We start from the raw sequence: 24,003 nt of genomic DNA on the forward strand, positions 1-24,003 counted from the left end.
TGGACCCCGAAGACCAGTACGTTATTTCCGGGGTTGGGTTAAGGTACGTCAAGATAGCTGTTCTCAGCTGCGACTGCGCAGCCGGGACACGCGAGGTCAAAGTATAACACGTGCAGTTGCCCAGGCGGGGAGGAAGAGGCGTTACTCTTCTCGAGTTGCTGGTTTGCTCGCGAGAGTTGAGCGTTGCTAGGAGACTCGGCGGGCGGGGCGGGACCAGGTTTGGTGGGGCGGGGCTAAGAGAGGCGCGCGGGGTGGGGTGGGGGGGCTTGCGGCGGCGTCGGACTCGCGAAGGTTCCAGAGGCGCCGCGTGCGGGAGGCGGGCCTGGTCTCGCGCCGGGTCGGGTTTGCGCGCAGGCTTGGGGCGCTGCGACTCGTGCGGGTGGGGCCTGCGTCCGGGTTAGCGCGTTCGGTGCGGTGTTTCCTGTTCTCTCCCCTGTGTGGCTGCAGCTCGGGCCTTGCCTGATCAGCCTGACCATGGCTTCAGCTTTGGAAGAGGTAAGGGTCCGGCCTCATTTTCCTCACTCGGCCGTGCGGGGCTCTGAACACCGTCGCCCGGCACTCGCGCCCGCCCCCCCCGCCCTGTTTCCCGAGCTGAGGTGCCTGGCGGCCGCCTTCCTGGCTCCCTTCTGCGTCGTCCAGTCCCCGAGCTTGGCCTCGGCCGCCCAGCCGCCCACCTGCAGCGGCCTCTGCCGGCTTCGGGCCTCGGTTGCCCCGGGAAAGTTGCCGATGGAGACCCGGCGCTCAGCCCCGGCCTTGCCGGTGGTCCCTGCCGGCTGGGTGCTCGGGGCTGTGTGGCGGTTCCTGGCTTGCAGGTAGTGCCCGCGGTGGAGCTGGGCGAGCTGGGCACCTTCACGTTTTCCTCAGACTCCGTCCGCTCCCGCTAGACGAGCCGGAGAACGTGAGGCTGCTTTAACGCTCGTTGCAGAAACCGCGGGGTCGTTCCACCGTGGAAGGCGGTTGGAAGGTGAGAAGGCTTTGCTCCCGGCGTTTGACTTCTAGACCTGTTTTCTCAACTCAGGAGTAGCTGGGTTACTTTGGGCATGTTATTGCGCGTCTCTGTGCCACAGTCGTGTCCATTTCACAGAGTTAGAACAGCTAATAGTGCTCAGTGTCGAAAACAGTGCTTGGCAAACAGCGATCTGCTGTATGCGTTTTAAAAATAAGTTGGAAAGTTACTTGTAAGTAGCGGTGGGAAATAGCCTTTTTCTCTTTTAAGCTCTATGGACGCTGAACAGGGGTGGCTTAACTTTTTGAAGACTTAGTTTGCACAGTTAGAAAATGGGAATAGTAGTATTTGCATTGCTCTTTTCCTGGCCTAAGTAGGGTGCAAACACACGATACTGTTATTCACAGTAAAGTGTTGGGTATTAACTAGATTTGTTTTCTGGAAGTCTTTTCCTCAATATGAACAAGTCTGAGAAATCTCAAACTTGACTTGGAAGTCTAAAAATCTTTAAATGAGGAGTGTGTGTGTGTGTGTGTGTGTGTGTGTGTGTTACACTGGATACCTCCCGCAGGTTTATGTTACCTGTTAAAGATAGGCCTTGGGTTTCCATGTGCCCTGAGGAAACGGTCTCTACAGTGACTTCACAGTCACACATATGGATAGCTCAGTTATTAATCCTCTTCAAAATAAGTGACTTTTCTCAGTTGAGGTACTTAAAAATACACACTTCAGGGGTTGTTTTGGTTTGATATAAAATTTACTGTTTAACCATTTTACAGTGTACTGTTTATTTTTAGTAAATTCAGTGTTGCACAGCTGTCACTACTGTGTAATTCCACATTTTCATTATCCCCAAAAGAAACCTATTAAGTGTCTCTTGAGCAGTCCCTTCCTCTTTCCCCTCCCTCCAGCAACCACTGATTGTCTCTCTGGATTTGTCTGTACTGGACATTTCATATAAATGGAATCTTAAAGAATGTGGCCTTTTGCTTTTGGCTTTTTTCACTTAAAATGATCTCTAGTTCATCCCTGGCGTGGCATGTTCCTTTTTATGGCTGAGTAATATTCCATTTTATGGATATACCACATTTTGTTTCTGCTTTATCAGTTGATGGACATTTGGATGGTTGATTTTTGGCTGTTATGAGCTGTGCCGCTATGAATACTGTGTACAACTTCTTATGTAGACACGTATTTTCAATTCTGTGAGGTACGTACCTAGGAGTGGAATTGTAGGAGCATGTGAACTCTTTTCAAAGTGGCTGCACCACTTGACATTCCCACAGGTTATGTATGAAGGTACCAGTATCCGCCCACCCTCTTAACACTTGTTATTGGGGGGGGGGTTGGTGATGTTAGCCCTCCTAGTGGGTGTGAAGTGGCCTCCTGTTGTGATTTCGATGCACATTTCCTAAATGACTAAGGATGTTAAGCATCTTTTCATTTGCTTGATGGCTGTGTTCAAGTCCTTTGCTCATTTTGAGGCACTTTGGTTTTAATGCTTCCTGGTGAAGAACTCAGAAATTAATAAGATAAAGCTTGAATGTGTTTATGGGTGGGGATAAAAGGGATGTGTGATTCTGCATAAGGAAAACAGATGAATGCTGAGGTAAATTAGATGAGAAACTGCTGTATCTATGACATCTTCAAGTATGTGTGCAGGAAAAGTACCAAAGAGATCGATTTTACTGGTTTCAGGTCTGTAAATAACAGCACTGTGGAATTAAAAAAAGGCCCGTTGGAAGGTTGCTTCAGACTTAGCAGTGGGTCCCTTCCTTTCGTAGTAGGGGAGAGCCAAAACGGGCTATCAACAGGGCCTGAGAGTCCCTTGCTTAATTCTCTGAGTTAAAGAAGCCTGCTAGAAAAGGGATTCCTATCCAGTCAAATAAAACATGTTGTTTAAGACTTGATATAGGGGCACCTGGGTGGCACAGCGGTTAAGCGTCTGCCTTCGGCTCAGGGTGTGATCCCGGCGTTACGGGATCGAGCCCCACATCAGGCTCCTCCACTGGGAGCCTGCTTCTTCCTCTCCCACTCCCCCTGCTTGTGTTCCCTCTCTCGCTGGCTGTCTCTGTTAAATAAATAAATAAAATCTTAAAAAAAAAAAAGACTTGATATATTTTCTATTTGTTGTTGTTGTTAAGTGAATCCTTACTCAGGAACAAATTACTGATTTTACATTTCAAGATTATTATATTGGTATTAGAATCAATGTGAATTTTTTTAGATTATAATAAGATATGATGCTTTGTACGAAAGCATCTTGGTTCTGTGCTCAAAAGATGAAATTGCAGGATTTTTTGTCTTAGTAATATGAGTTTTGGGGGGTGAGGGGAGTAGATAAGACAGGAGACTGCCACAGTTGGACTTTTTATTTACCATCCTAGTAGTTACTGATAGGTGAAATGAGGGCATCAGAGTTAAATGAGATAATGAAAGACAGGGTAAAAATCATTTGTTTTTCTCTTACTACATTTTTAAGACTTAAGAAAACAAAGACTTTAAAATTCTACTTGGACGGGACACCTGGGTGGCTCAGTGGGTTGAGCGTCTGCCTTCGGCTCAGGTCATGATCCCAGGGTGCTGGGATCAAGTCCCACATCGGGGCTCCTTGTTCAGCAGGGAGCCTGCTTCTCCCTCTGCCTGCCGCTCCCCCTGCTTGTGCTTGCTCTCTCTCTCTGACAAATAAGTAAAATCTATAAATAAATAAATAAGTAAATAAATAAATAAATAAATAAATACTACTTGGACATTATACTGAGTTATCAAGCATTTAAAGATTTTTATATTTTTTTTTTTTAAGATTTATTTATTTATTTGACAGAGACAGACAGCCAGTGAGAGAGGGAACACAAGCAGGGGGAGTGGGAGAGGAAGAAGCAGGCTCCCAGCAGAGGAGCTTGATGTGGGGCTCAATCCAGTACTCTGGGATCACGCTCTGAGCTGAAGGCAGACGCTTAACGACTGTGCCACCCAGGCGCCCCCCTATATTGAGGTTTTTTATATGCTCTGAGGCTATAGTGTATAATGTCAAGTTGCTATTATCAAGTCAGAATGTAAAGTTATTTAAGGAAAATGAAACCTTTGTAAGGATTTTATGCATTTGCAGTATGTTAGAGGATAATGGGGAAAGGTTTTAAGCTGATAAATTATCTAAAAGTGTCTTTAACTCTTGAACTTCATAAAATGTTGGCTCTCTCTCTAGAAAGTAGAAATAGACACTGGTAGGCGATGTATTGGCACAAGGAGAAAAGAACAGGTGGTTTTTTCAGCGATCCCAGGACTGTGTTGCATTTTGGATTGTTTGCCTAGGTTTTTCTCCTCTATGGTGCAGCCAGGACCCAGACTTTTGACTGCAACATTAACCTGAAGATTAAGAACAAGACTTTTTCCTAAAAGCTGATATATGTCTTTATTTTTTCATCTCTTAAAAATGCAAACTTTTTCATGTGTAGTAAGTATTTGGGGTAGGAACCAGTGAGTAACAGTCACAGAAAGGACTACCTCAGTAAAGTTGCTGTAGCATTTCACTATGTTCATCGTGTATTCGCTCATCTTTTTTAAGATTTTTAAAATTCCTAATACCTGATGACTAGGAACAGATGTTATAAGGAAATCCATAAGTTTTTTTGAGATTCCTTCATCGAACTTTATGAATCACAACAGTACCTTGTAAATAAAATGTTCTAAAACAGAGGCAGATAACAGCTAGCAAACTGGAAAATTTAGGCTTGATTAATTACTGTTACTTTAAGATTAATTTTCTTTTAAAAAAAATAGGAAGCTTCAGTTAATTTACACAGTTCAGTAGGCTGGAGAAAAGAATCTCAGGTAGCAACCCAACCCTAGAAAATGTAAATGAATCTCTTAATTCTTAGCTCTTCAGTAAACTGAAATGACCAGTAGGCACAATATCCAGCTATCATTTTATTTATCATAGCTAACCTACCTTCTATTTTAACACAGCTACAGAAAGATCTAGAAGAGGTGAAGGTGCTGCTGGAAAAGGCCACTAGGAAAAGAGTACGTGATGCCCTTACAGCTGAAAAAGCCAAGATTGAGACAGAAATCAAGAACAAGATGCAACAGAAATCACAGAGAAAAGCAGAACTTCTTGACAGTGAAAAGCCAGCTGCTGTGGTTGCTCCTATTACAACAGGATATACAGTGAAAATCAGTAATTACGGTATGACTCAGTACCCTACCTCCAGCTCTTTCTGCCTCCCAGCAACTTACTCCTGAGTACTGACCCACTAACAAAGTCAGTTTTTAAAACAGTCCGTTTGTTTTTGGTAGTTTGAAAGAGAAGACCCGTTGTTATTTATTAAGATGCTTTAGAAGAGATGAAAAAGGAAAGAATAGATTTAAAAGCTATCAACAAGAGCAAGAAGGTTTTGTATAATGAGTAAACAAGAATGAACCCATCCTGAAATATGTTCAGCATATAAGGAACACAGCTTTTTGTTTTAATCCTGTTTTGCATTTTACTTTGCCAAACGACCACCAGTATTATCTAAGGAAAGGAATCTAGGCAAATTCGAGAAACATTTCTGAGTGCCTAATCTATGCCACTGTTGTGCTTGCGCTTGTGGATACACAGTAGTGACCAAGACCCAGTCCTTGCTCATGGTGTGGTTAGGACACAGACACACAGCTAACACTATAACATGTAATGATACCATTTTCTCTCAGTAGATAATTTGTAACAGCGCAACTTGAATCTGCTGAGCTCTCTTGAGGGGAGAACAGTCGTTTTTCTTTGTGCTCCCAGTATCTAGCACATAGTAATTACTTAATATTTGCTCGAATGAAGTGAATAGGGATTTGTGAAGTTTTGTGGGAATATAGCTGATGTAATGGAAGACTGAAGGATGGAAATGGAGACTTAGATATTTTGAGTTTGAAGGATGAGTTTGGCAAGTGTAAGAAAAGGAGGGGGATCACGTGAGCAGATGACATGCATAGAGCCATGAAAGGCAGCATGTATTTTCTGTATTGTTATAATGAAAAGCAGTGTGTGTTGTGCTTAAGAGATGTAGTATAGTGGGTGCCTGGGTGGCTCAGTTGGTTAAGTGATTGCCTTTGGCTTAGATCATGATCCCAGAGTCCCAGGGTCCAGTCCCACATCGGGCTCACCCATCAGCGGGAGTCTGCTTCTCCCTCTGACCTTCCCCCATCTTGTGCTCTCTCTTTTTGTCTCTCAAATAAATAAAATCTTTTAAAAAAAAAGTGATGTAGTATAGTACAAAAAGGAGATATGCTGTGTACTATTTGACTATCGGAAGCTGGTCTGAGCTTGTAGGATTATGGCATATACTCAGTAACCTTGATTTGTGTTAAGGGAGAAACTGTTCTGAATGTGGAAGATGGATCGAATGAATGGAAGAAACTAGATGAAGGTCTGCAGAACCCTCTCGGAGGTCTTTTTTGATTAACATTACATTTCTATTGGACTAAGCAAGGAACAGTCAGGGATATATAGAGCACGCCTATATAATAAATGCATAAACATTTTTAGTTGCTTTTTATGTGAAGTTTGTATGTTTAGTTGACGGAATTCATTTAGGTTAGTCAGATTAGATTTGGATGATTTGGACTCCCTATTTTACCATCAGGGAAGGGAACTGAGAAAGTGATGATTGCCTTTGAACTGTTTAGAGAAGTAGAAATGATTATGGAATTAGATAATACTGACGTTTAGACATCTGGTTTAGTAGGGAATTATTGAGGGGCGCCTGGGTGGCTCAGTCGTTAAGCATCTGCCTTCGGCTCAGGGCGTGATCCCAGCGTTCTGGGATCGAGCCCCGCATCAGACTTTTCCACTGGGAGCCTGCTTCTTCCTCTCCACTCCCCCTGCTTGTGTTCCCTCTCTCACTGGCTGTCTCTCTCTGTCAAATAAATAAATAAAATCTTTTTTTTTTTTTTTAAAGGAATTATTGCTATTTAGGTATAGGACAAAATTTCCACAAAAAGAAAATGAGCTGCTCTTTCAATTTTTTTGAGTGTAGTTGACCCACAGTGAGACATTCTTTTCAGGTGTACAACATTCAGCACCTGTGTTAGGCTTTGCTCACCAGAAGTGTCACTGTACAATTCTATTACAATATCATCTATATTCCCTACGCTGTACCTTTTATTCTCCCCAGTTTATTCATTCCATAACTAGAGGCCTGTACCTCCCACACCCCTTAATCCTGGCAACCATTGGTTTGTTCTCAGTATATGGGTCTGTTTCTGCTTTTGTTTGGTTTTATAGATTCAACAGATAAATCATATGGTATTTGACTTTATCCATTTGATGTACTTACACTTTCTCTGTCCATCCATGCTGTTGTGGATGGCACGTTCTCCTTTTTTATGGCTGAGTAATAATTCCATTGTCATATATACTACATTTTTATCCATTCATCTGTTGATGGACATTTAGGTTGCTTCCCTCTCTTGGCTATTATAAATAATGCTGCAGTAAACATAAGGGTACATGTATCTTTTAAAGTTAGTGTTTTCGTTTTCCACGAGTAAATACCCAGTAGTGGAATTACTGAATCATAATGGTATTTCTATTTTGAATTTTCTGAGCAACCTCCATTCTGTTTTCCACGCTGGCTGTACCAATTTACATTCCCACCAACAGTGTGCAAGAGTTCCTTTTTCTCCACATCCATATCCACATTTGTTATTTCATGTTTTTTTGTTTTTTTAATTCTAGCCATTCTGACAGATGTAAGGTAACATCTCATTATAGTTTTGATTGGTATTTCCCTGATTAGGGATGTTGAGCATCTTTTCATGTGTCTGTTGGCTACCTGTATGTCATCTTTGGGGAAATGTCTGTTCAGGTGCTCTGCCCATTTTGTTTGGGGGGGGGTTGGTGTTGAGTTGTATGCAAGTTCTTTCTGTATTTTGCATATTAACCGCTTACTAGATAGACCGTTTGCAAATACCTTCTCCCATTCAGTAGGTTGCCTTTTCATTTGATTGATGATCCTTTTATGTGCAGAAGCATTTTATTTTATTATAGTCGTACTGTTTTCGCTTTTGTTTCCCTTGCTTCAGGAGCCACATCTAGAAAAATGTTGCTATGGCCAGTGCCAGACATTACTGTCTGTGTTCTGTTCTAGGAGCTTATGGTTTCACGTCTCACATTTTGGCCTTTCATCCATTTTGAGTTTCTTTTTGTGTGTGATGTTATAAAAATGAGCTACTCTTAAGGAATGTGTTTAATGATCATATTCCTTATTCTAAGGAATAAAAAACCCACGGGCTTTGTGTAAACCTGGATTTGAATCAGAGTTCTACCACTAGCTAGATCCCTAACTTTGGATAGATTACTTAACTGTTATGAAGCTCAATTTCTCCATCTAGAAAGTCTGTTACATTTTAATTTTTCCCATGTTTCTATTATTAGAATTTAGTTTTCTCCAGTTTTAGGAGCCATATGCATTTGCTGTTCTAGAGATAATATGAGATTTTACTCATGTCCCTTTTTTGTTGTTACTAGGATGGGATCAGTCAGATAAGTTTGTGAAAATCTACATTACCTTAACTGGAGTTCATCAAGTCCCCACTGAGAATGTGCAGGTGCATTTCACAGAGAGGTGAGTTCTCACGATGGGAAATACAGTGATCATTAAGTCAGAGATTGCTTTATTACTGGTTCTTTTCTTTGCAGTTTCTAAAACTGCTTAAATTTAGAATTCTCCTTTACACCTGCTTTGAAGAGGTTAATCTTATCACCAGCGGTGGCCAAATGCACGTCCTAAAATAAAACTTGTGGCTTTTTTCCATAAAAGCTATAAAGCAACTCTCATAGAGCCAGAAACATAATGTATTTACTATTGTATTATAGGTCATTTGATCTTTTGGTAAAGAATTTAAATGGGAAGAGTTACTCCATGATTGTGAACAATCTCTTAAAACCCATCTCTGTGGAAGGCAGTTCAAAAAAAGTAAGTGTGCTTTTTTGTCATTATATTATGAAACCTCATTAAGTTGAACCTCGTTGATTTAGAATTGAGAGGAACTAGAATTAATTTATCCTCTGTATCAGGGATCAGCAGACTACAGCCTGATGGCTGTATTATTGGAACGTGCCCGTGCTCACTTGTTTATGTGTTGTCTGGGCCAGTGATTGCACTGTAATGGCAGAATTAAGTAGCTGTGCCAGAAACCTAAAATAATAACTACCTGGCCCTTTGTCAACTCCTGCCTCTAGAAGAATAGGTGATTGTAAGAATATTGCACTAAAATCAAGAAGGGAATAAACTTTTAAAATTGGTTAAGAGTGAGACTTGAGTTTTGATGCCAGTTTTGCCACTTACTAGTTGTTACTTTTTGGCAGCTCACTTAGTCATTCTGTGCCTCAGTTTCCTCGTTTGTACAATGAGAATAGTTTATTTTACAAAGCTGAAATTATATACTGATGTGAAATATATATAAAGTGCTTAAATTAATGGTAGCTATTATCAGAAGCAATGTATCTAAATTTTTGATAATAAAAGGACTTAATTAAGCACTCAGCCTAATTAGAAGTAGTAAAATCCAAAAAAAATAAATGGCCTTTTAAACTGCTATTCACACTTCTCACTAACTCAGATAATCTCTTTTCTACTTCAGTAATAGAGGTGCCATTCTGCCATCCGTGCTTACATAGTTATAGTTCTATACCAGTTTAAAGGCAGTATTAGAATATAACTTAATTAGCTTGTGTCTCACTGCTTCCTTCTTTATCCATTAATCCCATCATTGAACAAATACTCAATTAGGAATTATATGGATCATTGTTGAAAGAGTTGTATATTATTTCCATTTCCGCCTGTCTTTGATCCCCGTTACTGTATTACTCTCTCCTTCAATCACCAGAACCCCACTACTCCTTTTTATAGCCTTTCTCCTTGCTGTGCCCTTTCTTCTGGATCTTGGGCCACAGCTCAGATTTCACCTCACAGAGGCCATTCCTAATGAAGTTCCTCCCCCAAACCCCATTAACACCTTCTTTGTCTTTATTTTTGTCTTTATATCTGAAGGTATTCGTTTCACTTGTTTATGGTCTTCTCTTTTCATGAGTCCTATTCCTGAAAGTATCACTACCACCTAAAACAGGTCCTACACATAATAGTAACTTTGAGTAAATATTTTCCAAATAACCATGCTTATCTCCATGTGTTGTAAGTTGTACTTGTTTTCCTGTTTTTCTTCCAGGTCAAGACAGATACAGTTCTTATCTTATGTAGAAAGAAAGCAGAAAACACACGGTGGGACTACCTGACTCAGGTTGAAAAAGAATGCAAAGAGAAAGAGTGAGTTTACTGTCATTTCTTTAAGAATTTAAATGTATTCTTTGCTGGGATTGTAGATTTTTAACACTTTGCTGTTACGGATAAGAGTTGTATAGTCTGTAATTTGACCATTTACCTCTTAATGTCCACTGAGTAACCCAATCATCTTGTATCTTTCTACTGTCCACATTTAAGGAGGGCATGGATACAGCAGGTTGCTTTTTATGGAGGGCTTAGTTTTGGTTGGCTTTTTTGTATTAGTTCTTAATCCTGGGCCAGTGGTACTTTTTCTTCCTTCTTCTTAAGAGAGCAAGCGTGAGGAGGGGGCAGGAGGTGGCAGAGGGAGAGAGAGAATCCCAGGCAGTTTCCATGCCCAGCGCGAGCCTGACATAGGGCTTCATCTCCACCCTGACTGAGATTGTGACCTGGGCTGAAACCAAAACCAAGAGTTGGACGCTTAACCGACCCCCTCCTGGGTGCCCCACCCATGCTGTTTCTATACAGATTCTGTGTCTATTCCCAGAGGTTCCATTTCATTAATCCCAAGAGAGGTCCAGATACCTAGATCAACTTTTTGAATTCCACAGCAGTTTCTCATATGTAATTAGTTTCACTGTCACTGGTGTGGAGTGAAAGAGTATTTTTATCCTACTTAATGGCTCTTCTAAAAAGTGTTTATTTAAAGATACTTCCATTCTAGGTCAGACTGTTCCTCTGCCTGAAATGTCCTGCAGTGGCGATGCCCTACGTCAAATCATTTAGCCTTCCTCCTCCTTCTCACTCCTCCCCTGTAGCCCGGTGCACTTGGTTGGCTAGAGTGATTTGATTTGATTTGATTTTAAATCTAGAACAAATTACCTGAGTACAGGACCATGTCTTTTCTCTTGTTGTATCCTCAGTGCCCAGTTACACAATCTGGCCCTGAATAAGATAAATGAAGAATATAAATTGGCCCTGCTTGGGTGTTGATTGATTGAACTACAGGCATTAATTATATTGAGGACCATATCAGTAAATGGGATCATTTAGATATAGATCTATCTCCATTACTGATTGTGTTTTCTTTTTCACAGAAAGCCCTCCTATGACACTGAAACAGATCCTAGTGAGGGACTGATGAATGTTCTAAAGAAAATTTATGAAGATGGAGATGATGATATGAAGCGAACCATTAATAAAGCTTGGGTGGAATCAAGAGAGAAGCAAGCCAAAGGAGACACAGAATTTTAAGACTTTAAAGTCATTTTGGGAACTGTGAAGTGGAAATATTGATGTTTCCAATGAGGAAATGGTGAGCTGCACAGATAAATTCGACATATAACTTACTTACACAGTCATCTTCTAAGTAAAGGCAGTGATTCTCCCATTTCCTCCTGGAGGAATTATTTAAATAAAATATGCTTATTAAACATTTCCTCCAAAGATGGTTTCCTTAGTAATCTGGGCATTCTGTTTAAAAAGGGATAATATTGTATTCTTGTGTGAAATGTAAAAAAGCAAGTCTTGCCTAATGATAATGCCACATTGTGTGTATTTTTGTTCAGCTAAGAGGTAGAAAACAAAAGTTCTTGTTTGCCTATAAGTTCCTGATATCAGCTCCCACCAATGTAAGAATAAGTAAAAATAAAACCTGAATTTTTTGCATAAAATGCAAATTCGTACCTGTGTGCTTCAAGGTTGCCATAGTTTTCTTTTCTGTGAGCAGCCTGATATACCACATGTTACCATGGCCTACTAATCCAATCACAAATACTTTTCTCTAGATTTAAATGCTTAGAAATAATAAACACTAAATCTAAACTTGATAAGAAAAGGAACACATCTTTGTATAGTACCAATTAGTTGCCGTGGATCAGATGACTTTAAAAAGCAATAACCATAAAGCAAAAATAAAAGATCCATCTATTTCTTTGTTCATTGAAGTTGATTAGATTTTTGTTCAATGGAATAGTTCTGTCTATCCAGGAGTATGTCAGGAAGGGCTTTTTATTAAAGGGAGGATTTCTTTTAGAATTACTCCCCCTAAAAATCCGGAGTTAAGAGCAAGATGCCAGTGATCTCCATTACTACATTGTCTTTGTCAATGCAATTAGATAAGAGAAAGTGATTAAACACACAGAGGAAAAATCCAAGAGGATTAACCAAAACTACAATTAATAGAATTTGGTAAAAGTGGGAGGGTAAAAGTTGGTAGGGTTTAAAATTAACATATAGGGTAACTGCTTAACATAACCTCAAAAAAAAAAATTAACACAACTTCTATAATAAAAGCTCTGATATTGGCACATGAATAAACAGACCACTGGAACAGAACAGAAAAAGATCCAAGGCATAGGAAAATTTTAGAATGTAGTAACAGCATTTCAAAACTGCAGGAGAGCTGGGCATTTGAGGTAATAGCCAAACAGATCAAAGATCTAAATGTAAAAATGAAGACTTAAGAGTACTAGAGGACATAGAACTCCACTTTAACCTAAGAGTGAGAAAAACTATACTGTGTGCCTTAAAATCTAGAAGTAATAAAACTATAAGTATCAGTAATTTTAACTACATAATGTTCACATGGCAAAAAAACTCCACAGTAACCCCCAAAACATGACATACTGATAGGATTTCCAAATTAAGTTCACAGAAAAAAGAATGTAAGTACCTTTTAACATATGCAAAAGATGCTCCCCTTGTTCAGAAGACAAAAACATTGTTTATCTTTTACGAGAAAAACTTCCAAAGTTTAACCTGTTGAGAGTACAGGGAAATACCTAATATAGAAATGGAATAAAGGTTGTAAAGTTAAAACTCCTACAGAAGGGCAGTTGTTAATACCCACCAGAATTATATACGCGTTTATGCTTTGACTCACAATTCTACTTCTGGGCTCTTTCCCACAGCTAACACTGGCAAAAATTTGGAATGATAAATGCAAAAAAATAGAAATACCCAAATGTCAATTAATCGAGGACTAGCTGAATAAAAAGATACGTCTACACAGGGGGTCTGTACAGTCACAAAAATGAAGATTATTTCTACATATACAGAATGATCGACCAGGATATACGAAAAGCAAAGTGCAGAAAATTGTTTATGGTATACTTACCTTAGTGTCCAAAAGGGTGAGAAATGTGAATACACAGACAAACACATACTTATTTCATAAAGAAACCAGAAGAGTAACCCAAAACTAATAAAAATGATTACCAGTAGGGAAAAGAACAAGGTGGGATGGAAACCATACTTGGGTGTACTTTTGCCTGTAGTTTTGACTTTTTAACAATTTAAAAGCTAAATAAAAAATAATCATAACATTTGAAAACAAACCTAACATACCAAGTTGTGACAAACACGATACTTACAAGTGACTTTAGAACATGGTATTTTGACTCTCCATTGCTAGTGCAATGGGAGTCCAAGAACAAACCCAGAGAAGTTTTAACACTATGATCACTTATTGTTAGGAGTAAAATCAGTAGTATACGTTGAAGCAATTTTTATGTATTATATGATAAAGGTAATGAATAAGTCATTAGGAACTTATACTTTAACAAGTACAGAATCAATACAAATTTACCATTTTTTTTAAATGCACATTTCTTAGCAACATCCGCCAAAAGGGCTTAAAGGCAATGACAATTCAGAATTCAGTAGCAAACAGCAACACCCTTAGTGCTCAGATGTGGTCTCTAAACATTTTGTACTAAAAGGACCAGGGACCCTTAAAAAAATGTCTGAGGCAGAAAATACACAAGGTAAGCCCGAATTATCTTATCCCAGAAAGTGATGAAATACCAAAAATCCTTCATCAAGTCAACAGGATACAGGACCCGACAGTGGGAGGACAACCAGAAAGGTGCCTTCTGATGGGATGGGAAATAGTACACACACACTTGTGAAAATTCATTCCTAAAATACTAAACCCAAATCTAGTCAAGCCTCTGAATGTAACTACGAGTTTTTAGGGACGGGAATAAATTAAAGGACACATGAAGAAGCAAACAGCCAAATGCTGGCCATTCTATACGACAAATGACCTGGCTCTTCCAATAAACCAGTGACATGAAAACAGGAACGAGAAGCACAGCAACCAAACAAAATCGATGGATCCTGCTTGCACGCCCAAGTCAAATGAAAACAAATGAAAAGAGGGTGTCCTATCAATGATACGCCAGAAATCAACAAATGTTCTAGTTATAATCTGATTAACCCTAGTTACTAGCTGGGATATTAGCCAGAGCATTCCAGTTGGTAAGCCGTAATATAAATTTGGGAAACATGAATCCAATGTTTGTGAGAATTCCCTCACAGCTTCACCTCCACTGAAATTCCAGACTCTGCTATCCAGCTGCGCACCAGTCTTCTCCGCTGGGAAGACACAAGCATCTCAAACAGCACCACTGAAACCTGAACTCATGCCTGGTTTCCTCCCAACTGATTGTTTTCTGCCCATATTCTCTATCTTTGGGTTGCCTTCTGCCATCCATCCAGTCACCCTTACCAGAAACCCACAGGTCCCTTCACCTCTTAAATATAATCAGTGTCTAAGTCTTGCCCAATTTCTAAGACTTTTTAAAATCTATCCTCTTGTCTGCCTTAACTCCTTTGGTTCAGCTGGTTTTCCAGAATGATTACAACATCCTCCTAACTGGTTATCTTGCATGGAGCCTTTCCGCTTGTGGCCTAGATCGACCACACCGCTGTCAGTCATCTGGAGAGCAACTGATAAGATCATTCCTCTGCTTAAAACTCTCCAATAGCTGGTATTTCAGTTTAGTCTTACCTTTGCAGAATGTGGTGTCTTCCATCATATGGCTTTTGTCTTGCGTTTCGTATTTCTCATACCACAGAGGGGCTGCAGTTGCACTCTTTGATGTCTTTGCACCTCCGCTTCCCTGGTTCCCTCTGCAAAAATCTCATCCCTTGCCTCTTGATATAAGTTCAGATGTCAGCTACGGGAACACTTTCCTCGTTAAGTGGGTGCTTCCATACTACACCCTGGACATTTCTATCACTGCGCTGAGCACTGGTGAGTTACTGAACAAGACAATCTTTTACTACCCTTACTCATTTTTGTTACAGATCAACCAGAATAAAGAAAATATATAATATTCCAACAAACCTTTTCCTGTTTGGATAGATTTTCAGAGGCTTTAAGAGATGTTTTGTTCTAAAGGCTGAAGATGGAACAAGAAACATTTCGTGCTTCTGCCTTTTGTCCAGCTCCACCGAGAATTGGAGCATGAGTCAGATAACCAAGAACATCAGTTGTACCTCCTAACGCATCGTTTCCCCAGCAAGAGCTAGCAGTACAGTGCACTGTGCAGGTCAGGGAAGCCAGCCCACGATTACAAATGGCCACAGATGAGCTACTTGTCCATGAGTTGCATTAACTTTTAGATAATATTGCTTTATGACATAATTCCCTTAAAAATACAGGAACCCTCATATGTTGCTAAAAGATTAAGTGTGAAGGAAAAGGCAGGCATATAGAGAACATTTTCACAGAATATTTTTTATTACTCTACTCCTCGTACTATGTATGGAAACAGTATGGTTAATTTTTAAGTCCAAGAGAAGAGAGAATTCACAGATAGCCAGCATTCACTGACAGAATGAAACACCCAAATTTCTTAATCTAAAATTAAAAAGTAATTTAACCACAGGCAGCATCAGGCAGATTAGACTCCCACGCTGGACCCCTAAAACACTAGGTTTTCTAGACACTCGAGAGGGCACTTCTTGCCAGAACTGGTCTCCCTGCTCAGCAGGTTCCAGAGCGGGTCACCATATTGCTCGCTGGACCCCCGACAGCTGCCCATGGTCCGCTAAGTGACGGAAGACAATACGACTGAGCCTCCAGCGCCGCTTCACACCACGGGGACGGGACGTCATAACACACCGATTTCGGATTCTAACAGGGCAGCTATCCCGGGGAAGGGCAGCAATTTCTTCATCGGCCACCTCCTAAGGGAAGTCACAACATTACTACACAGATCACATGCAAACAGTTTTTTTTTTTTTTAATGATTTTTTATTATATTATGTTAGTCACCATACGGTACATCCCCGGTTTCCGATGTAAGGCTTGATGATTCATTAGTTGTGTATAACACCCAGTGCACCATGCAATACGTGCCCTCCTTACTACCCATCACCGGTCTATCCCATTCCCCCACCCCCGTCCCCTCTGAGGCCCTCAGTTTGTTTCTCAGAGTCCATAGTCTCTCATGTTTCATTCCCCCTTCTGATTACCCCCCTTTCTTTATCCCTTTCTTCCCCTACCGATCATCCTAGTTCTTATGTTCCATAGATGAGAGAAATCATATGATAGTTGTCTTTCTCTGCTTGACTTATTTCACTTAGCATTATCTCCTCCAGTGCCGTCCATGTTGTAGCAAATGTTGAGAACCCGTTCTTTCTGATAGCTGAGTAATATTCCATTGTATATATGGACCACAACTTCTTAATCCAGTCATCTGTTGAAGGGCACCTCGGCTCCTTCCATGATTTAGCTATTGTGGACATTGCTGCTATGAACATTGGGGTGCATATGGCCCTTCTCTTCACTACGTCTGTATCTTTGGGGTAAACACCCAGTAGTGCAATGGCTGGATCATAGGGTAGCTCAATTTTTAACTTTTTAAGGGACCTCCACACTGTTTTCCAGAGTGGCTGTACCAACTTGCATTCCCACCAACAATGTAGGAGGGATCCCCTTTCTCCACATCCTCTCCAACAATTGTTGTTTCTTGCCTTGTCTATTTTTGCCATTCTAACTGGCGTAAGGTGGTATCTCAGTGTGGTTTTGATTTGAATTTCCTTGATGGCTAATGATTTTGAACATTTTTTCATGTGTCTGTTAGCCATTTGTATGTCTTCATTGGAAAAGTGTCTGTTCATATCTTCTGCCCATTTTTTGATTTATTTGTTTCTCGTGTATTGAGCTTGAGAAGTTCTTTGTAGATCTTGAATACCAGTCCTTCATCTGTAGTGTCATTTGCAAATATATTCTCCCATTCCGTGGGCTGCCTCTTAGTTTTTCTGACTGTTTCCTTGGCAGTGCAGAAACTTTTAATCTTGATGAAGTCCCATAAATTCATTTTATCTTTTGGCAAACAGCTCTTCTATATGCTTAAGTCCATGCATAGAGTGAGGGAACAAAGGGCTAGATTCACTAATGTAGCCAGTTTGCCCAAAGAACCTTAGACAGAGTAGTGAACCTTAACCTCGGGGTAGAAACAAATAGACCAGAAAAATGACAGAAATGTCTGGCATGCTCCCAGTACAATTTTTTTTTTAAAGATTTTATTTATTTATTTGACAGACACAGCGAGAGAAGCGAACACAAGCAGGGGGAGTGGGAGAGGGAGAAGCAGGCTTCCCGCAGAGCAGGGAGCCCAATGTGGGGCTCGATCCCAGGACCCTGGGATCACAACCTGAGCAGAAGGAAGATACTTAATGGCTGAGCCACCCAGGCGCCCCTCCCAATACAATTTTTAAAAATTTTATAGGAATGTATCACAGATACGCAAGAATCCACAAACTGTTACGTGTAAAGCTCATTCACTTTCAACAGAACAGCTCTGTAATAAGCAACTGGAATACAAACCTGATCAGCACCCCAGGCCCCAGCTGTGCCTCCTAACACCAAAGATGAGTGCCTCTTATTTAGATTTTATATAAATCTAACCATACAATAGGCATTCTTTTTTATTCATTTCTCTTTGGCTTCTTTCATTCAATAATATGCTGGAGAGATTCATCCATACTGCTGCATGTGTTGTAATCTGTTCGTTCTCATTGTGGTGATTTTCACTGTATGAATATACCATTTTTCATTTATCCATTCTACAGCTGATGGACATCCGGGTGGTTTCCAGTTTTGAGCTATTATGAATAGGGAAGCTACATAATTTTTTTTGAATCTTATTTCTATTGAAATATACCTGAAACATGGCTACATTGGTTTCAGGTGTACAGCACAGTGATTCGACCCGTCTATCCATTATGCTGTGCTGACCGCAAGGGTAGCTACCATCTGTCTCCACACCACACTGTCACAGAACCACTGACTACATCCCCTGTGCTGCGCCTTTCATCCCTATGACTTATTCATTCTATAACGGGAAGCCTGTACCTCCCACTCCAATCCTGGCAACCATCAGTTTCTTCTCTGTATTTATGGGTCTGTTTCTGTATTTTTTTTTTTTTTTTAGATTCCACATGTAAGTGAAATCTTATGGCATTTGTTTTTCTCTTATTTCACTTAGCATAATGCCATCTAGGTCAATCCATGTTGCTGCAAATGGCAAGATCTCAATTTTTATGGCTGAATAATATTCCATTGTGCGTGTGCACACCCCCCCCCCAAATCTTCTTTATCCATTTTTCTATTGATGGACACTTGCATTGCTTCCATATCTTGGCTATTGTAAAGCTGCAGGAAACACTGGGGTGCATGTGTCTTTGAATGAGTGTTTTTGTTTTCCACAGGTAAATACCCAGTAGTGTAATTACTGAATCATATGGTGGTTCTATGTTCAATTACTTGAGCAGCCTCCATACTGTTTTCCACAGTGCCTATACCAACTTATATTCCCAACACACACTAAGTTTCTCTTCAATCCACATCCTTGCCCATACTTGTTATTTCTTGTCTTTTTACTTCTAACCATTCTGACAGGTGTGAGGGTGACATCTTGTAGTTTTGACTGGCACTGCCCTGATGATGAGTGATGGGGAGCATCTTTTCACGTGTCTGTTGGCCATGTGGACGTCTTCTTCGGAAAAATGTCCATTCAGGTCCTCTGCCAATTTTTTCCCCCTCTGCCTATTTTTAAATTGGATTATTTGCTTTTTGGGTGTTCAGTTGTAGAAGTTCTTTATATAACTTGGCTACTAATTTCTTACCATTTGCAATATATCATTTGCAAATATCTTCTTCTATTCAGTAGATGTCTTTTTACTTTGTTGATGGTTTCCTTTGATGTGCAAACACTTTTATTGTGGTGTTAGTCCCAATAGTTTATTTGTGCTTTTGTTTCCCTTGCCTGAGGAGACATAGCTAGAAAAATGTTGCTACAGTCAATGTCAAAGAAATTATTGCCTATATTTTCTTCTAGGAGTTTTATGGTTTCAGGTCTCAAATTTAGGTCTTTAATCCATTTTGAGTTTATTTTTATGTATGATCTAAGTGGTCTAGTTGTATTCTTTTGCATGTAGCTGTCCAGCTTCCCAACTGCATTTATTGAAGAGACTGTCTTTGCCCCTGTTGTACATTGTTGCCTCTTTTCTCGTAGATTAACTGAATTTATTTCTGTGCTCTCTATTCTATTCCAATTATCTGTATGTCTATTTCTGTGCCAGTACTACACTGTTTTGATTATTATTGCTTTGTTGTATATCTTGAAATCTGGCACTGGGATACCTCCAGCTTTGTTCTTTCTCAAGATTACTTTGGCTATCTGGGCTCTTAAGTGGTTCCATAAACATTTTAATATTATTTGTTCTAGTTCTGTGAAAATTGCTGTTGGTATTTTGATAGGGATTACACTGAATCTGTAGAATGCTTTGGACAGTATGGACATTTTAACAGTATTAATCTTTCCAACCCATGAGCATGGAATATCTCTCCATTTGTATTGTCTTCAATTTCTTTCATCAGTGTTTTATAGTTTTCAGAGTATACGTCTTTCACCAACCTGGTTAAGTTTATTCCTAAGTATTTTGTTGTTTTTGGTGCAATTGTAAATGACACTGTTCTCTTAATTTCTCTTTCTGCTACTTTGTCATTAGTGTATAGAAATGCAACCAATTTCTGTCTATTAATTTTGTATCCTGCAACTTTACTGAATTTGTTTATTATTTCTAATAGTTTTTTGATGGAGACTTTAGGGTTTTCTGTAGTATCATGTCATCTGCAAATAGTGACAGTTTAACTTCTTCCTTACCAGTTTGGATGTCATTGATTCATTGATTCATTGTCTGAATGCTGTGGCCAGGACTTCCCGTACTATGTAGAATAAAAGCAGCAAGAGTAGATATCCTTGTCTTGTTTCAGTTCTTACAGGAAAAGCCCTCGGTTTTTCACCACTAATACATTTTGGTTTAAGTCATTTGGAAAATATGTAAACATATTTCTGTTGTCTCCCCATATGTTTTTTTCTCCAGCTTTACTGAGAGAGAACTGACATGTAACATCATAAACACACTGTGGTAATCTGATACATGTATACACTGCAAAATAATTACCACAGTAAGGGCTACTGAACACCTTCATCATCCCAAATAATTACTTTTTGTGATGAGAACATTTAACATTTACTCTCTCAGCAACGTTCCAGCATGTAATACAGTATTGTTAACTATAATTTCCATTTTATATGTCAGATTCTCAGAACTTACTCATCTTATAGAGAGAAGTTTGTACTCTTTGCCCTAGATGCCCCATTTCCCCTACCTCCCAGCCATCGGTAACCACCAATCTAATCTGTTCCTATGAGCTCAACTTACTCCACTTTCCAAATATAAGTGAAATCAAACAGTATTTGTCTTTCTCTGACTTATTAAACATAATGCTCCCAAGGTACATTCATGTTATTGCAAAAGGCAAAATACTACTGCATATTGTGTGTGTCTGTGTGTGTCCCACATTTTCTCTGAATAAGTATCACATTCATTTGCTAACACTTAGGTTGCTTCCAGGTCTTGGCTATTGTGAATACTGCTGCTGCGAACATGGAGGTGCAGATATCTGCTTGAATTACTATTTTCATTTTCTTCAGATACTCAGAAGTAGAACTACTGGACCATATGGTAGTTCTACTTTTAACTATTTGAGGAACCCCCGGGTTTCGGTAATTAGTGCACCAATTTACATTCCCACCAACAGTGCACAAGGGTTCCCTTTTCTCCACATCCTCACCAAAACTTAACCTTTGTCTTTTTGATAATAGTCATTCATTCTAACAGTTACGAGGTGATAGCTCATTGTGGTTTTGACTTGCATTTCCCTGATCATAAGTGATACTGAGCATCTTTTCATGTACCTGTTTGGGACACCTGTAGGTCTTCTTTGGAAAAATGTCTATTCAGGTTCTCTGTTCATTTTTCAACTTAAGATCAGCTCCTTATATATTGTGGATATCAGCTCCTTATATATTTTGGATATCAGCTCCTTATATATTGTGGATATCAGCTCCTTATATATTGTGGATATCAGCTCCTTATATATTGTGGATATCAGCTCCTTATATATTGTGGATATCAGCTCCTTATATATTGTGGATATCAGCTCCTTATATATTGTGGATATCAGCTCCTTATATATTGTGGATATCAGCTCCTTATATATTGTGGATATCAGCTCCTTATATATTGTGGATATCAGCTCCTTATATATTGTGGATATCAGCTCCTTATATATTGTGGATATCAGCTCCTTATATATTGTGGATATCAGCCCCTTATATATTGTGGATATCAGCTCCTTATATATTGTGGATATCAGCTCCTTATATATTGTGGATATCAGCTCCTTATATATTTTGGATATTAGCACAGGTCTTTTGCTGGGCAGAAGCATTTACTTTTATTCAGTCCCACTTATTTTTGCTTTTGTTGCTTGTGCTTTTGGTGTCATAGCTAAACAATCACCGCCAAGACTAAGGTCAAGGAGCTTTTCCCTTATGTTTTCTTGTAGAAGATTTACAGTTTCAGGTTTTACAGTTAACTTTTCACACATTTCGAGTTAATTATTGTGAGTGGTGTAAGATAGGGGTCCGATTTCATTCTTTTGCACATGAACATCCAGTTTCCCCACACCATTTATTAAAGCAACTATTCTCTCCCCATTGAGTAGTCTGGGTTCCCTTGTTGAATATTTGTTGACCATATATGAGTGGGTTTACTCCTGGACTCTTGGTAATCTTCCATTGTTCTAAGTGTCTGTTTTAATGCAGTATCATATGATCTTGAATATTACAACTTTGTAATAAAGTGTTTTTTTCTTTAAAGATTTTAAGTAATCTCAACACCCAATGTAGGGAGTGAACTCATAACCCTGAGATCAAGAGTCACACATTCCACTGACTGAGTCAGCCAGGAGCCCCTATAATAAAGTTTTAAATTAAGAAGTGTGTTGCCCCCAGTTTTGTTCTTTCTCGGAATTGCTTTGGCTATTCAGGGCTCTTTTGTGAATCCATATGAATTTTAGGATTTTTTTTTATTTCTGTGAAAAATACCATTGAAATTTTGATAGCGATTACAAGAAGTCTATAAATGGCTTTGTGTAGTATGGGCATTTCCTTTTCTTTTCAAGACTTATTTATTTTAGAGAGAGAGAGGACGGGCAGAGCGAGGAGCCTGCCACGGGGCTCGATCTCACAACTCTGAGATCATGACCTGAGTTGAAAGAGTCAGACACTAAACTGACTAAGCCACCCAGGTGCCCCAAGTATGGACATTTTAACAATCTTAATTCTTCTGATCCATGAACACAGGACATTTTTTTGTTTCTGCCTTCTTCAATTTCTTTCATCAATGCCTTATAGTTTTCAGCATACAGATCTTTACCCTTCTTAATTTTATTCCTAAGTATTGTACTGATTTTGATGCTATTGTACATGGTACCCAGGCGCCCCAAGATGACCATATGATTTTTATATTTCATTCTATTAATGTGGTATACTGTATTTGTTGGTTTGCATATGTTGAACCATCCCTGCATCCCAGGGATACATCCCATTTGATCATGGACGATGATACTGTTAATATGCTATTGAATATGATCTGCTAGTATTTTGTTGAAAATTTTTGCATCTATATTCTTCAGGGATATTGGCCTATAGTTTTTCTTTTTCTTTCTTTCTTTTTTTTTTTTTTGAGAGGGAGAGAGGGAAAGGGGGAGAGAGAGGGAGAGAGAGGGAGGGAGGGAAGGAAGGAAAGAAGAAGAGAATCTTAAGCAGACTCCTCACCCAGCACACAGCCCGATGCAGGGTTCGATCTCACAAACCTGAGATCATGATCTAAGCTGAAATCAAAAGTCAGAAGCTTAACCAAATAAGCCACCTAGGCACCCCTGTAGTTTCTTATGGTGTTCTTATCTGGCTACAGAAGCTTGCATTAAGGATCTCTCAGTAGAGATTTATTCTCATATATGTGCATATTAGTGTGTGTGATTATATTCACTTCGATATGACAAGTATGACTGACCCTGTGCTAGACTGTGAGAAAGCACAGTAATTAACATATTAAAAGTGCATAAGTTAAATAAGAAAATGCATATATGAAAGCCACTAAATTAAACTATAAGCATTAAAGAATATTTTCTTGGCACTTTATTCTTTTTGGTGTAATTGTAAATGGGATCGTTAATTACTCTTGTTGCTACTTCATTATTAATGTATAGAAATGTAATAGGTTTCTGTATATTAATTTTTTATCTTGCACCTTTATTAAAATCATTTATCAGTTGTTAATTGTTCTCTGATGGAGTCATTTGGGTTTTCTTTTTCTTTTTTTAAGATTTTATTTATCTTAGAGAGCACGCATGCACGCCACATACAAGTTGGGGGAGGGGGAGAGGGAATCTCTCAAGCGGACTGTGCTGAGCGTGGAGCCTGACACAGGGCTAGATCTCATGACCCTGAGATCATGAACTGAGCTGAAACCAAGAGTCAGATGCTTAACCAACTGAGCCACCCAGGTACTCCTGGATTTTCTCTATATAGTATCAGGTCATCTGTAAACAGTGACAGTTTTACTTCTTTACCAATTTTGATGCCTTTT

General features: G+C 39.5%; 2 protein-coding genes across 3 annotated transcripts in view; one reads left to right on the forward strand and one right to left on the reverse strand.

Moving 5' to 3' along the window:
• Positions 1 to 242: 242 nt before the first annotated feature.
• LOC103668388 (calcyclin binding protein) lies at positions 243 to 11,868 on the forward strand. Its single transcript, XM_040636238.1, has 6 exons — positions 243 to 495; positions 4,913 to 5,132; positions 8,448 to 8,544; positions 8,796 to 8,895; positions 10,148 to 10,245; positions 11,298 to 11,868. The coding sequence occupies exons 1-6, from the start codon at positions 475 to 477 to the stop codon at positions 11,452 to 11,454; spliced, it is 693 nt and encodes a 230-aa protein (XP_040492172.1). The 5' UTR covers positions 243 to 474; the 3' UTR covers positions 11,455 to 11,868.
• A 3,843-nt stretch (positions 11,869 to 15,711) lies between these two features.
• MRPS14 (mitochondrial ribosomal protein S14) overlaps positions 15,712 to 24,003 on the reverse strand; it is a 29,123-nt gene continuing 20,831 nt past the window's right edge. For both annotated transcript variants that reach the window (XM_008696611.2, XM_040636239.1), the window contains exon 3: positions 15,712 to 16,179. In XM_008696611.2, the coding sequence (XP_008694833.1) occupies positions 15,997 to 16,179 (183 nt within the window). In that variant the 3' untranslated portion in view covers positions 15,712 to 15,996. The remainder of the gene's footprint in view (positions 16,180 to 24,003) is intronic.

Source organism: Ursus maritimus, unplaced genomic scaffold (assembly GCF_017311325.1).
Source record: "Ursus maritimus isolate PB19 unplaced genomic scaffold, ASM1731132v1 scaffold_2, whole genome shotgun sequence".
NCBI classification, from domain to species: domain Eukaryota; kingdom Metazoa; phylum Chordata; class Mammalia; order Carnivora; family Ursidae; genus Ursus; species Ursus maritimus.